Below are 13,432 nucleotides of genomic sequence, written 5' to 3'. Positions count from 1 at the left end.
TTAGCCAATGAAAAGGGTAGCGGTCGTACGCCAATTACCATGTTTCTCTTTTATTAGTGTAGATATATATATATATATATATTAATTGAGCATAATGGCTTGGGTTGATTTCTGGGTTTTCTGTTCTGTTCCATTGATCTGATGCCTGTTCTTATGCCAGTACCAGGCTGTTTTAATTATGGTGGCTTTGTAGTATAACTTGAGATCTGGTATTGTGATTCTTCTAACTTTGTTTTTCTTTCTCACAATTGCTGCAGCTATTCAGGGTTTTCTTTTTATTCCATATACATTTTTGGAATATTTGTTCTAGCTCTGTGAAATATGCCATTGGTATTTTAATTTTAAAAGATGAGTATACAATTTCTGCAAGTTTGTTTTCTTATAACTTTGTCAAATGCATTTTTATGTTTGCAGGTGGAATGGTTCAATCATTATAAAAAGTCTCTTGCTACTTATATGAGGTCATTGGGAGGAGATGAAGGTTTAGATATTACACAGGATATGAAACCTCCCAAAAGTTTATATATTGAAGTAAGTATACTTAAAAGTGGATTTAAGCCTAAGTGACCATCCGACCGGTAACTGTGATGTGCAATGACCACCACGGGGCAGCCACTCAATGCAGGAGCTGCAGAGCTGTAGTGACTTGGCAGCTGCGGTTTTCAGGTGACATACCTGGAACCAGAGAGGAGGGAGCCTGATTCCAGGATGCGTCACCCAAGGACTGCCCTCTCGCAATCTGGGACCTCTCAGGGGATGTTGGAGAGTGGGTTTTGGCCGATACCTGCAGGCTAGCCCGATTGATCCCACGGGTGCACAAATCCATGCACCGGGCCTCTAGTTTTATATATTATTAAATCAAAGTGGAAAACCAACCCACAAATTTTGAAAGCAAAATGAAATGAACCTATGTTTTAAATTGGTGGATTGGTCAAACTGGAATTATTTTAAATTACTTTAAAACACATAAATTGATTATATGTTGCTAGTGGGTATGTTCTAAGGATGAAAAGAATTATAAACATGTTAATGTATTTTTATAGTCATATTCTCAGTAATAATAGTTACTGTTATTTTGAAACAATATATGTTGAAGAATAGAGCAAAAAAGTATAGCAATAGGAACCAAGATTTTTAAAATAAGAGAAAAGAGATTTGAATATTAAAATGAAAAAGTTAAGTGAAAATTCTATATTCCCAAACTCAGGTTTGAAATATCAGCATGGAGTCCAGTTGAATCATCTCCTTTTAATTATTTATTTATTTTTAATTGATTTCAGAGAGAGAGAGAGAGAAACATTGGTGTGAGAGAAATATCCATCGGTTTCCTCCTCACACGCGCACCAACCTGGGATCAAACCCTATTACTTAAGCAGCAATTGAACCTGCCCCTTTTGGTGTTTGGAATGGCGCTTCAACTGAGCCACACCTGCCAGGGCAGGGCCATCTCTTTTCATTTTGTTAAAGTACTTTTTAGCTCTTTCCACCGAAAACGCCTAGAAACAACCAGCCCAGTAGTTATGAGCATTCAAATTGTGGAGTCTAAATGCAATTTCCCAGTAAAGAAAACCAGGACTCCTTGGGGATAAAAAGGCTAATTCTTGGTCTTAAATAAAAAATGTACAAACTGAGCATGGGATACCTTGTCTTTCTAGAAAGCACAGAAAGTATCAAGGTCTGTGTGAGTGCTCTGAAGTTTGGGAACTGATTTAAAGGAGTTTCCACTTGCCAAAGAAGGGGCACTTTGAGCATGAAAGTGAAGAGTAACTGCATTGAATTGAGTCACATCAATTATGTTAGAAGTCTGAATGCATAATGATACCAAACAATAACAGTTATGACAATTATAAAAAAATAAAACCTCTTTGGGTCCCCTTGGAGAATATGAGGGCTGCAACTCACTTTGAAAAGCAATAAATAAAAGAATGGAATCAGGCATCCATCTGCCTTTACTGTACAAACTCTATTTCAGGGTAGCTAGATTATAAGGAAAAATTTTTTGTAGAAGAATTGCTGCTAATAAGTGCAGCAAGAATAAAAGAACTAGATTAATAATACTTTGTAACCCTAATGCATGGAGGCAATTAGTTACTAAAACCTTAGGTGAAAAGTTAATAGAGACCTTAATAATGAATGGGTATGGCCCTGACAAGTTTGGCTCAGTGGATAGAGCGTCGGCCTGTGGACTGAAGGGTCCCGGGTTCGATTCCGGTCAAGGGCATGTACCTTGGTTGCGGGCACATCCCCAGTAGGGGGTGTACAGGAGGCAGCTGAACGATGTTTCTCTCCCATCGATGTTTCTAACTCTCTATCCCTCTCCCTTCCTCTCTGTAAAAATCAATAAAATATATTTTTAAAAAAATAAAAAAATAATGAATGGGTATGGACCTAGACCCACTGATTAACTTTATCATTCATTAGGAAATTCAAAAGGCATTGGAGCAGAAAAAGGAGAGACTTTATTCATGTAATAGTTTGCAAACCAGGGAGAAACAGCCTCTGGCAGAAAGAAAGGGTTGCTCTACTGAAACAAAGGAGAGGTCATCTTTTTTCTAAAAAAAAATTTTTTTCAAGAGAGAGAGGAAGGAAGAGGGAGAGACAGAAGCATCGAAATGAGAAAGAAACGTCAATTGGCCTGGCCGTGTGGCTCAGTGTTTGAGCATCTACCTATGAACCAGGAGGTCTCGATTCGATTCCTGGCGTGCAGGAGGCCGCTAATCAATGATTATCTCTTCTCATTGATGTTTCTATCTCCCTCTTCCTTCTTCTCTGATACAATGAAAATATATTTTTTTTTAAAAAGAAAGAAAGAAACATCAATCGGTTGCTTCCCATACGCACACCGACTGGGGATTGGGCCTACAACTTGGGTATGTGCCCTGACTAAGAAGCAAACCCAAGACCTTTCAGTGTATGGGACCAACCAACTAAGCTACACTGGCCAGGGCAGGAGAGGTCATCTTTTATAGGAAATTTTCTTACCCATAGGTTCCATTTTGTTCCATTTCATGTAAATGAGGTTTTCAAATTGTACAGTTCTGATTGGTCCAAATCATGCAATTCTGGTTGGTTAGTATACATGCAAATAAGGATATAATTTGCATAGTTCCAATTGGACAAGGCAGCTCTCAGTCCATTCCTCAAAAGATGAAACTAGGGCATCCCTTCAGATGGTGTAAACTAGTGTGGCATAGTGCATAAAGCAGAGATTTCAGTCTTCCTGGCTCTTCCTGGTATGCAGAGTATGTGAGAAGGAGAAGTCCCTGTCAGCAAGTGGCCATTAGGCTCTTATTACAGGGGTGGGCAAAAAGACGGTTTACAGTTGTGAGTACGTGAAACAGTTTATTTTTGCATTATTATTAATTATATTATTTTCCACATGACCAACTCTAAACCTTTTGCCCACATGATATTAGAAAATTTAGGCCCTCCCTTGATCATGGGGAGTCCATCACAAGTTTGGCTCATTGGATAGAGCATCGGCCTGTGGACTGAAGGGTCCCGGGTTCGATTCCGGTCAAGGGCATGTACCTTGGTTGCGGGCACATCCCCAGTAGGGGGTGTACAGGAGGCAGCTGAACGATGTTTCTCTCCCATCGATGTTTCTAACTCTCTATCCCTCTCCCTTCCTCTCTGTAAAAATCAATAAAATATATTTTTTTAAAAATAAAAAATAGTGAATGGGTATGGACCTAGACCCACTGATTAACTTTATCATTCATTAGGAAATTCAAAAGGCATTGGAGCAGAAAAAGGAGAGACTTTATTCATGTAATAGTTTGCAAACCAGGGAGAAACAGCCTCTGGCAGAAAGAAAGGGTTGCTCTACTGAAACAAAGGAGAGGTCATCTTATTTCTAAAAAAAAATTTTTTTCAAGAGAGAGAGGAAGGAAGAGGGAGAGACAGAAGCATCGAAATGAGAAAGAAACGTCAATTGGCCTGGCCGTGTGGCTCAGTGTTTGAGCATCTACCTATGAACCAGGAGGTCTCGATTCGATTCCTGGCGTGCAGGAGGCCGCTAATCAATGATTATCTCTTCTCATTGATGTTTCTATCTCCCTCTTCCTTCTTCTCTGATACAATGAAAATATATTTTTTTTTAAAAAGAAAGAAAGAAACATCAATCGGTTGCTTCCCATACGCACACCGACTGGGGATTGGGCCTACAACTTGGGTATGTGCCCTGACTAAGAAGCAAACCCAAGACCTTTCAGTGTATGGGACCAACCAACTAAGCTACACTGGCCAGGGCAGGAGAGGTCATCTTTTATAGGAAATTTTCTTACCCATAGGTTCCATTTTGTTCCATTTCATGTAAATGAGGTTTTCAAATTGTACAGTTCTGATTGGTCCAAATCATGCAATTCTGGTTGGTTAGTATACATGCAAATAAGGATATAATTTGCATAGTTCCAATTGGACAAGGCAGCTCTCAGTCCATTCCTCAAAAGATGAAACTAGGGCATCCCTTCAGATGGTGTAAACTAGTGTGGCATAGTGCATAAAGCAGAGATTTCAGTCTTCCTGGCTCTTCCTGGTATGCAGAGTATGTGAGAAGGAGAAGTCCCTGTCAGCAAGTGGCCATTAGGCTCTTATTACAGGGGTGGGCAAAAAGACGGTTTACAGTTGTGAGTACGTAAAACAGTTTATTTTTGCATTATTATTAATTATATTATTTTCCACATGACCAACTCTAAACCTTTTGCCCACATGATATTAGAAAATTTAGGCCCTCCCTTGATCATGGGGAGTCCATCTCAGCACATAGATTCATTTTCAAGGACATCAAATGAATCTTTCTTCTCGGGGCCCACACATCCTGAGGGATAGTCAGCCAGCTGGTGTGGATCAGTGGTTGAGTGTCTACCCATGAACCAGGAGGTCAGGGTTCAGTTCCCAGTCAGGGCACATGCTAGGGTTGTGGGCTCAATCCACAATGGGGGGTGTGGAGGAGGCAGCCGCCAATTGATGATTCGCTCTCATCATTGATGTTTCTATCTCCTCACTTCCTCTCTTTGAAATTAATAAAAATATATTGACAAAATATATTTTTAAAAATACAAAAAGGGATAGTCAGACATTCTGTGCTTCATAAGGTCTTGCAAGAAAAAGGACATACATAACACTGTTTGCCAGAAAACCAGACCTAATATGATCCAGCCTCTAGACCTAACTTCCAGTTTTTAGGAAATCAGGGTAGGGAGGGGAACATGTTAAATGACCCACAGGAAACCACAACAAAATCTAGTTTATGGGAAGCTATCAAAATGTTCAGTTTCTTTAACAAATTGTGAAGAAGAAGGGAAAAGGGGGGGGAAGGAACTCTATAAATTAAGAGAGACATTAGTAACATGTAGTGTGCAGCTTTTGTTGGACTCTTACTTGAACACGGCAACTTTAAAAAAACTTATGAGATAAATGGGGAAATTTGGATACTGACTGGATATTTCATGATTTAAAAATTCTTTTTTAAAAAAATATATTTTTATTGATTTTAGAGAAGAAGGGAGAGGAATAGAGAGATAGAATCATCAATGATGAGAGAGAATCATTGACCGGCTGCCTCCTACACGCCCCCCACTGGGGATCGAGCCTGTGACCCAGGCATATGCCCCTGGCCCGAATTGAACCCAGGACCCTTCAGTCTGCAGGCTGACGCTCTATCCGCTGAGCCAAACCGGCTAGGGCTTAAAAATTCTTAATAAGTGCTTGCTTCAGCAGCACATATACTAAAATTGGAACGATACAGAGATGATTAGCATGGCCCCTGCACAAGGATGACATTCAAATTCATGAAGCATTCCATATTTTAAATTAAAAAAAACTCTTAATAAGATGCAGTAATGGTATTGAGATTGTTTTTTTTGTGTTGGTTTTTTTTTTTTATTTCAGAGAGGGAGGGAGAGATAGAAACATCAATGATGACAGAGAATCATGGATCGGCTGCCCCCTGCCTGCCCCCCACTGGGGATTGAGCCCACAACATGAGCACATGCCCTTGACCAGAATTGAACCCGGGACCCTTCCATCCACAGGCCGACGCTCTATCCACTGAGCCAAACCAGCCAGGGCGAGATTGTATTTTTAAAAAAGAATCTCATTTTGTAGAAATAGATACTAAAATATTTATAGATTAAATGAAATTATGTCTAGGATTTGCTTCAAAATTTAGAAGTAGATAAGGGAACAAGATTGGCCAGATGTTGATAATTGTTGAAGCCAGTTGATAGGACATTGAGTTTGGTAGTATTGGTCTTTTTACTTTTTTTGTTGTTAATATCATTTTATTGATCTCAGAGAAGAAGGGAGAGGGAGAGAGAGATAGAAACATCAATGATGAGAGCAGATCATGGATTGGCTGCCTCCTGCACACCCACTACTAGGGATCGAGCCCAGAAACCTTCAGTCCACAGGCTGACGCTCTATCCATTGAGCTAAACTAGCTAGGGCAGTCTTTTTATTTAAAAAAAAATGTTTTTATTGATTTTTAGAGAGAGAAAAGGAAAAGGGTTAGAGACATAGAAACATCATAGAAACATTGATTGGCAGCCTCCTACATGCCCCGCCCCCTACTGGGGATATAGCTGCAACTCAGGCATGTGCCCTGACCCGAAATCGAATCAGCAACCTCCTGGTTCATGGGTTGATGCTCAATCATTGAGCCACACCAGCTGGGCTAGTGTTTTTACTTTTGAATATGTTTGTGATTTTCCATAATCTGTTTAAAGAAGTAAAAAGGTGTTATTGGTACTAGGTAATTTTCTAGAATAGCATTTCTCAAACTAAGTTAAAATACCTTGAGGAGTCATGGTAGAATTCCAGAGGAAGTACAGGACACGATGAAATTACCTAGGAAAAGTAGATGACTGAGACTTATTTTTGAGTTGGCTTTACTAATACTAATCCTAGTACTCAGGAAAATAAACTCCAGTTTTGAGTTCTTATATAAGATGAAAAGATGTCCTGGTTTCCTGTGGCAGCAGTTGGAACTATAGTCAGGAATGTAACCTTCTCTCTAGGAACATTTTGCTCTGCAGTTGTAGAGGGTCTATCAAAAGGCAGTCTTATGCCTCCCACCTTCTGACTAAGACCCTCTCCTGATTCTTACAACATGAGTCTGCATCTGCTCTTCCATAGTTTACTTGTAAGTATTTTTGGGAAAGAGTCTGTCAAATGAAATTGGAAAAATCTTTTTAAAACAAGTTTTGCAGACTCACCTATGGTCTGTTTTCAGATATTGATATTTCATGGAAGGGAACCATAAAGAGGCAGGTTGGAATTGATCTAGAACATTCTCTTTTCTTTGTAAATATATATTTTAACTGCTTGGTAGTTCAGGATTTGCAGAGGGAAAAGAACGCAGCTCCCTGGGTTTCCTTGCTGTCGGCACAACACACACATACATTTGGAGATTTAGCCATTCTTCTTCCTCTCCATCAAAACAGGACAGTTAGAACCACTAGCATTCCACAGTAGGAGTATGAGGCTCAAGTACACAGAGACTATACAAACCAACAGAAAGCCCAATACTTTCACTTTGTGAGTATTTAGATAATCCTTATTTACTTTGTGGTCATTTCATGTTAAAAAATAGTTTAGATAAAACATCAGTTTTTCCTTTCAGGTGCGATGTCTAAAGGACTATGGAGAATTTGAAGTTGACGATGGTACTTCAGTCCTATTAAAAAAAAATAGCCAGGTATTTTTTGTCTAAAGATACTTTAAATCTTGTAAGAGTGTTGCATGATGGGAACGTTGAAAGCAGTAACAAAATAAACATCACCTTGTGATAACCATTTATATATCTAAGCATTTTGGTTAGTGTAAGACTACTTTTTATAAATATAAAAAAAGGTTGAGGGAAATGTTGCATATATTAAAAGGTTAATTAATTTCCTAGAATATCGCTTGTATTTAACACTAAGTCTTTTCCAGGGAAATGATCACAATGGGCTTTATTCTAGTTAAGGCACTGTGAAAATGTTGGATTTAGATCCTTTGAATTATATTTTAACAGGTGATAAGCACTTATTTTTAGCTTGTACTTTACATTATAAACCCTAGTTCTTTAGCAAATAATGAAATAGATCAAAATTTTCTACGTAATATATTAACAGAATTTAATAGGGAAAGACTAAAACTTTGAAGTTGTAACATCACATTTTTCCTTACAAAATAATTTTAACATTATTGTTTACTTATAAATCTTCAAGTTCACATTAGGTTAATTTCATATTAGCTAAATTTATCCTATTTTAATTTTTTGTAGTCACATTAATACAGGAGGAAAAATGACTTAATGAAAACCACTCTTTCTTTATCTTCCATCTTGTTATCAGCCGGTTAGTGTCTTTGCTTATGCCTGGAGCAAAAGCATGCTTCAGGTTTTGTGGTTCTTGGACTAATTTCCTTAAGAGAGGGTGACTTGATCTCTTATTTTACAAATACCCTTAGAGCCTTGAGTAGTTTCCTAAAACAAAGATTGAATATTTTAAAGACAGATTTTTAGGGTACACTAAATAAAATCTCTTTGTTAAGGCAAAATTTCCCTCCCAGTGTCCTCTTGGAAGTAGGATACTAATGAATTGAATAATACTAGTGGATTAATATTAATACTGATAAATTAATGCTTTCATAAAAATCTGTATTTCTGGAGGACCCAGTGTGAAGCTCTGGTTCACAAGAATAAAGCTTATCCTCATAAAGCAAGATATGAGAAAATGTCACTTTCCCCTAAACACTGTCCTGTGGTTGAATTTTTTTCTCAAGCTTATGGCTGATCTTCGCACCAGTGTGCCCAGATGGTGGTGATTGCTCAGTGGCAGGGAGTCCTGGGTGGGGCTGGGGCAGGTGGAAACCCAACTGAGCCCCTCGTCCTGCTCCTGTGTTAGTTGTTTTCTGTGTGGACCATGCAGAAGCCTTCCCCTTGGTGATGCTTGTAACTTAGTGTCTCAGTATCGCCCCACCCTTCATTATAAAAATGGGAACAAAATTTAAAAACGTAATCTACTATAGTTGGTATTAAGGAGCTTCTAAAAATGTCTGACCAATCTAAAATCAGTTTTCTATGGAATCTGTCCATATCATATAAAATATTAATAGTAAAATATTTTCTTACCATACATCCATTTATGCTTATCAATATGGCAAACATTTATCTGTCTAGAAATCAGAACCCCTTCTTTTTAGAAGAAATTGGAATAACTTGTAAACACCTTAATATGTCACCCCTTTTTTTCTTTTGGGGTAGTGGTGGTGATAGGCCCCCTTTTTTATATTATTCACTCTAAAGACTTTAATAATGCAGTTAACATGTTAGGTAAAAGTCCTTGGCCTGTGTGTTTTCGTGACACGTTTGGAGGCATGTATTTGGTCATGGGTCTTTATAAGACCTTTGAGTTTGTGAGGAGGAACCTTCAGGTGCACAGTGCTGCTGAAGTTACATTTCGCTTCCTTGAATAGTTTTGATAATTTCTCCGACTGCATTATTTCCTAAGGCTATTTGCTCTGCACTTTCTAATATTTTTCATTTTTACCAAAGTATGTCTTTCTTTGAGATTTCTTTGCTCACATGAGCTTGCTTCCTGTTCCTCCTCGCTCCAAAGTTTAGGACATGTTTACTTCTGTTTTAACCCCCTGTGTGTTGAGAGGGAATCAGACAAGAAGACTCCTTTCCACTTCAGAATGAGAATCGGTGCCCTCTCAGGACATGGAGGACGAGCGTTAGCTGGCACTGGTGTCTTCACAACACAGTGTGTGAACAACACCTACTTCATAGGTTACAAATTCTTTTAATCCTTGAAAAGGACAAAGAGAAAAGTTGTCACTTGTTATTAGAATAAATGTTCAGACTCAAATCCTAGAAGAGGTTTAATGGAAACATGTCCTTGTTTTTCTTCCTAAGGAATTGTAAAACTTGTCATCTGGTGCCTAAAAATCTCACCTACCTGGGTTTTCTGTGCATGAATTCAAAATGCAAACCCTGAGGAAAGTACCAACTAGAATTCAGAAGTCTTTAAATTTAACTTAAACAAGCTATGAATTTGCTTATAAAATCAGAATTCAGTACAATTCTGCATACCATCAGTTTCAGTAGATGAAAACAGCAGATATGCTATAAGTTTAACTTTTAATTATATAGCTGTTGGAATTCGAATAATATATAATCAGTTGCCGCTTTTTAATGATGTGAAATGTAATTTAAAACTCTTTTACATTCATTTCTCTTTCTTTCCCCACCTGTTCACTCAGCACTTTCTACCTCGATGGAAGTGTGAGCCGCTGATTAGACAAGGTGTTCTGGAGCACGTCCTGTGGTGACCTTCTGTGGTACGAGGCTGTACCCAGGCACAAAACTTACACACTTCCTTCTCCCTTCCCTTCTGCCCACCCATCTCTGGTTTCAAAGGTTACAGACACTCTTTAGTATAACCAGGAATACTCAGCTGAGAATGGTTTGTTTTTCTATTGTATAGGATTCTTTTTTGTAATCTGCATCTATAATTATAACATTCCTACAGTTACAATGTCTGTGTGTGCGTTATTTTCATGAAAGTAAATGTTTATTACACTCAAATCTTTTTTTAAAATATATTTTTATTGATTTCAGAGAGGAAGGGAGAGAGAGAGAAACATTAATGATGAGAGAGAATCATTGATCGGCTGCCTCCTGCTTGCCCCACACTGGGGATCAAGTCCACAACCCAGGCATGTGCCCTTGACTGGGATCGAACCCGTGACCCTTCTGTCCACAGACCGACGCTCTAGCCACTGTGCCAAACCAGCTAGGGCTACACTTGAATCTTTTAAACAATAAGAGTTACCCTTGGCTGTTCTGGGATAAAGTAGGCCCCTGTGCATCTTGTGTTGTTTCTGACAGTGTGCATTGTGTAAGCCAGGGAGCTGAATTTCTGGAATATGTGTTTTCAGATGATGTGGGCAAGTGGAGATGGTGGTCTATAAGTGTTTTCAGTATATTAATGTTTAATGACAACTGCCTGGCTATTTGGGAAGGAAGAAGTAAGGACACAATGAATTTGCCCATTTCCAGCAGTGGTGGCTGGTCTGGCTCATGCCTGCCTGCGAGCTTGTAGGGTGAGCACCAGTATCGCCACTTTGAAAAGGGAAATAGAAATTGGGGATAGGAAAGAACCTTTGTACAGTGTTCCCCCAGATTCACATTGACAGAAAAGCCACATGAAGAGTTGGTCAGCTAAAGGGAGGGAAGTTTCTGTTGTCTGATGATCTATGAATGGTAGGGGTTGGAGAGGCACAGAGTGGTCCTGCCTGGTGGTCAGTGGCCTTTTCCCGCTAATCCCCTCCATTACCAGCCCAGTAACATGAAAGAGGCTTTCAAATGTAAAAGACTCAGAAGCCTGGTACCGGGTACATACTATACATGCAGTTTCGTTTTTGTATAAGGGAATGTTTCTGGCCAAAATCAAGTCATAGAGAGGCTTTCCAAACTAGGATATGGATCTGTATGTTTTCATAATAGACCTACTTAGGTCAGTAGGCTCCCCTTTGCAGATTATTTTCATTGTTGAAAATGATTTCTCCCCATTGCTTTGGTAGCCAGATCAGATTTTCAGCTAAATTTCTGCTGATAAAGAATAAGGAAGATTTTTCTAGTGAATGGGATCAATAATGTTGACATTTTAACTGTGGGTCTGTAGTCACTTCGCTCCTATATATTTACTCCCAGAGCACAGGGAACCATGTAGACAAGTGAGCCTCCTGTCTTTGTGTGGTCTCTCCATGTGGTTTTTTCCAGCAAGCTGGCTGGGCTTCCTACCTGGCAGCTCAGGACTCCCACAGTGCTAAGAGGATGGAAGTGGGCATTGTTAGAGTTCTGAAAGGCTAGGCCTGGTACTGGGCTAGCACCACTTCTGCTGCATTCCATCAGTGGGTATGTGTGGTCACAGGATGCCCAGATGAGTGAAGGGACTACATGAGCCACATGAAGGTGGGAACACTGAGTAGCTACCAGCTTTGGTGTCAGTGTCTGGTGTATAAAATGAGTTATTTGTTCCTTTGCCTATTTTAAATAGAAATGTAATAGCTTTAATAATGATAGAGCCATCTGGGTATGAACCTTGGGGATAGATGTTGATATTTGTTATATTTTTTTTCCAGTGTTAAAAGAACTGTGTTGTTGACATAACCCCACTGGATTTGCTTTATTAAAATTTTGTTTATAATTTTTGTATCTATGTTCATGAGGGATATTGGTCTGAAATGTTCTTTTCTTGTCATGTCTATGAGTAACCCTGTCATATAATGAGCTAGGAAATACTTCTTCCTCTTCAATTTTTTTGAAGAGTTTTGTAGACTTGATACTATGTCTTCCATAAATGTTTACTAGAATTCACATTTAAAACATCTGGGCCTGGAGTTTCTTTGTAGGAAGGTTAACCACAATTTCAATTTCTCTCATAGATATAGGGCTATTCAGCTTATTTTTCTAATTGATAATTTTCATCTGCTCCATTATATCTAAGTTATTGAATTAGTGCTGTTTATAATATTGTCATAGATTTTTGTAATGATGTCCCTCCCATCCTGATGTTGGTAAATTTTTTTTCTCTTTATCATGATCATCCTGGCTAGGGGTTTACCAATTTAATATTAATGTTCTCAAAGAACCAGCCTTTGGCTTCATTGGCTTTTTCCGTTTTTTGTTTTGTTTTCTGTTGCAGGGACCAACAAACTTTTTCTGTATCGTAGACTTTGTAGGCCAGAGTCTCATGGTTGCTGCTGTAGCACAAAAGCAGGCAGAGACAATACATACACGAATGGGTGTAGTCGTGCCAATCGAACTTTATAAAAACAGGCTACAGGGCTGGGCTTGACCTATAAGCATGTCGTTTGCCAACCCCGGTTCTTCTATTCCTTAATTTCTACTGTGGTCTTCATTATTTCCTTTCTTCTGATTACTTTGGGTTTAACTTGCTCTTCTTTTTTCAGTTATTTAAGGTGGAAACTGAGGTCTTTGATTTTGAGACCTTGCTTCTTTTCTAATACAGGTATTTAGTGCTATGAATTTTCCCTTAAGTAATGCTCCACCCCACAAAGTTTAGTATGTTGCATTTTTATTTTTATTCAGTTTGAAATATTTTCTGACTTTTATTTCTTCTTTGCTTTGTGTGTTATTTATCAGTGTGTTATTCATGTTTCAAATATTTAGGGGATTTTTAAGATATCATTCTGGGCTTGATTTCTAATTTAATTTCATTGTGGTCAGAGAGCATACTTTATATGACTTGAGTCCTTTTCATTTTTTTTTTAAATATATTTTATTGATTTTTTACAGAGAGGAAGGGAAAGGGATAGAGAGCCAGAAACATCAATGAGAGAGAAACATTGATCAGCTGCCTCCTGCACGCCCCCCACTGGGGATGTGCCCGCAACCAAGGTACATGCCCTTGACCGG

The 13,432-nt window shown here is 38.7% G+C and overlaps 1 protein-coding gene across 1 annotated transcript in view; it reads left to right on the top strand.

Annotated features, from left to right (window-relative positions):
- Positions 1 to 10,526, top strand: part of GINS1 (GINS complex subunit 1 (Psf1 homolog)) — a 21,785-nt gene extending 11,259 nt beyond the window's left edge. The window contains exons 5-7 of the mRNA XM_005866210.2: positions 415 to 531; positions 7,625 to 7,699; positions 10,252 to 10,526. Coding sequence (XP_005866272.1) covers positions 415 to 531; positions 7,625 to 7,699; positions 10,252 to 10,320 — 261 coding nt within the window. The 3' untranslated portion in view covers positions 10,321 to 10,526. The remainder of the gene's footprint in view (positions 1 to 414; positions 532 to 7,624; positions 7,700 to 10,251) is intronic.
- The last annotated feature ends 2,906 nt before the right edge of the window (positions 10,527 to 13,432 follow it).

The sequence above is a fragment of the Myotis brandtii genome, unplaced genomic scaffold, assembly GCF_000412655.1.
Source record: "Myotis brandtii unplaced genomic scaffold, ASM41265v1 scaffold225, whole genome shotgun sequence".
Classification (NCBI taxonomy): Eukaryota; Metazoa; Chordata; class Mammalia; order Chiroptera; family Vespertilionidae; genus Myotis; species Myotis brandtii.
Note: the sequence above shows the minus strand (reverse complement) of the source record. Positions and strands in the feature narration are given on the sequence as shown.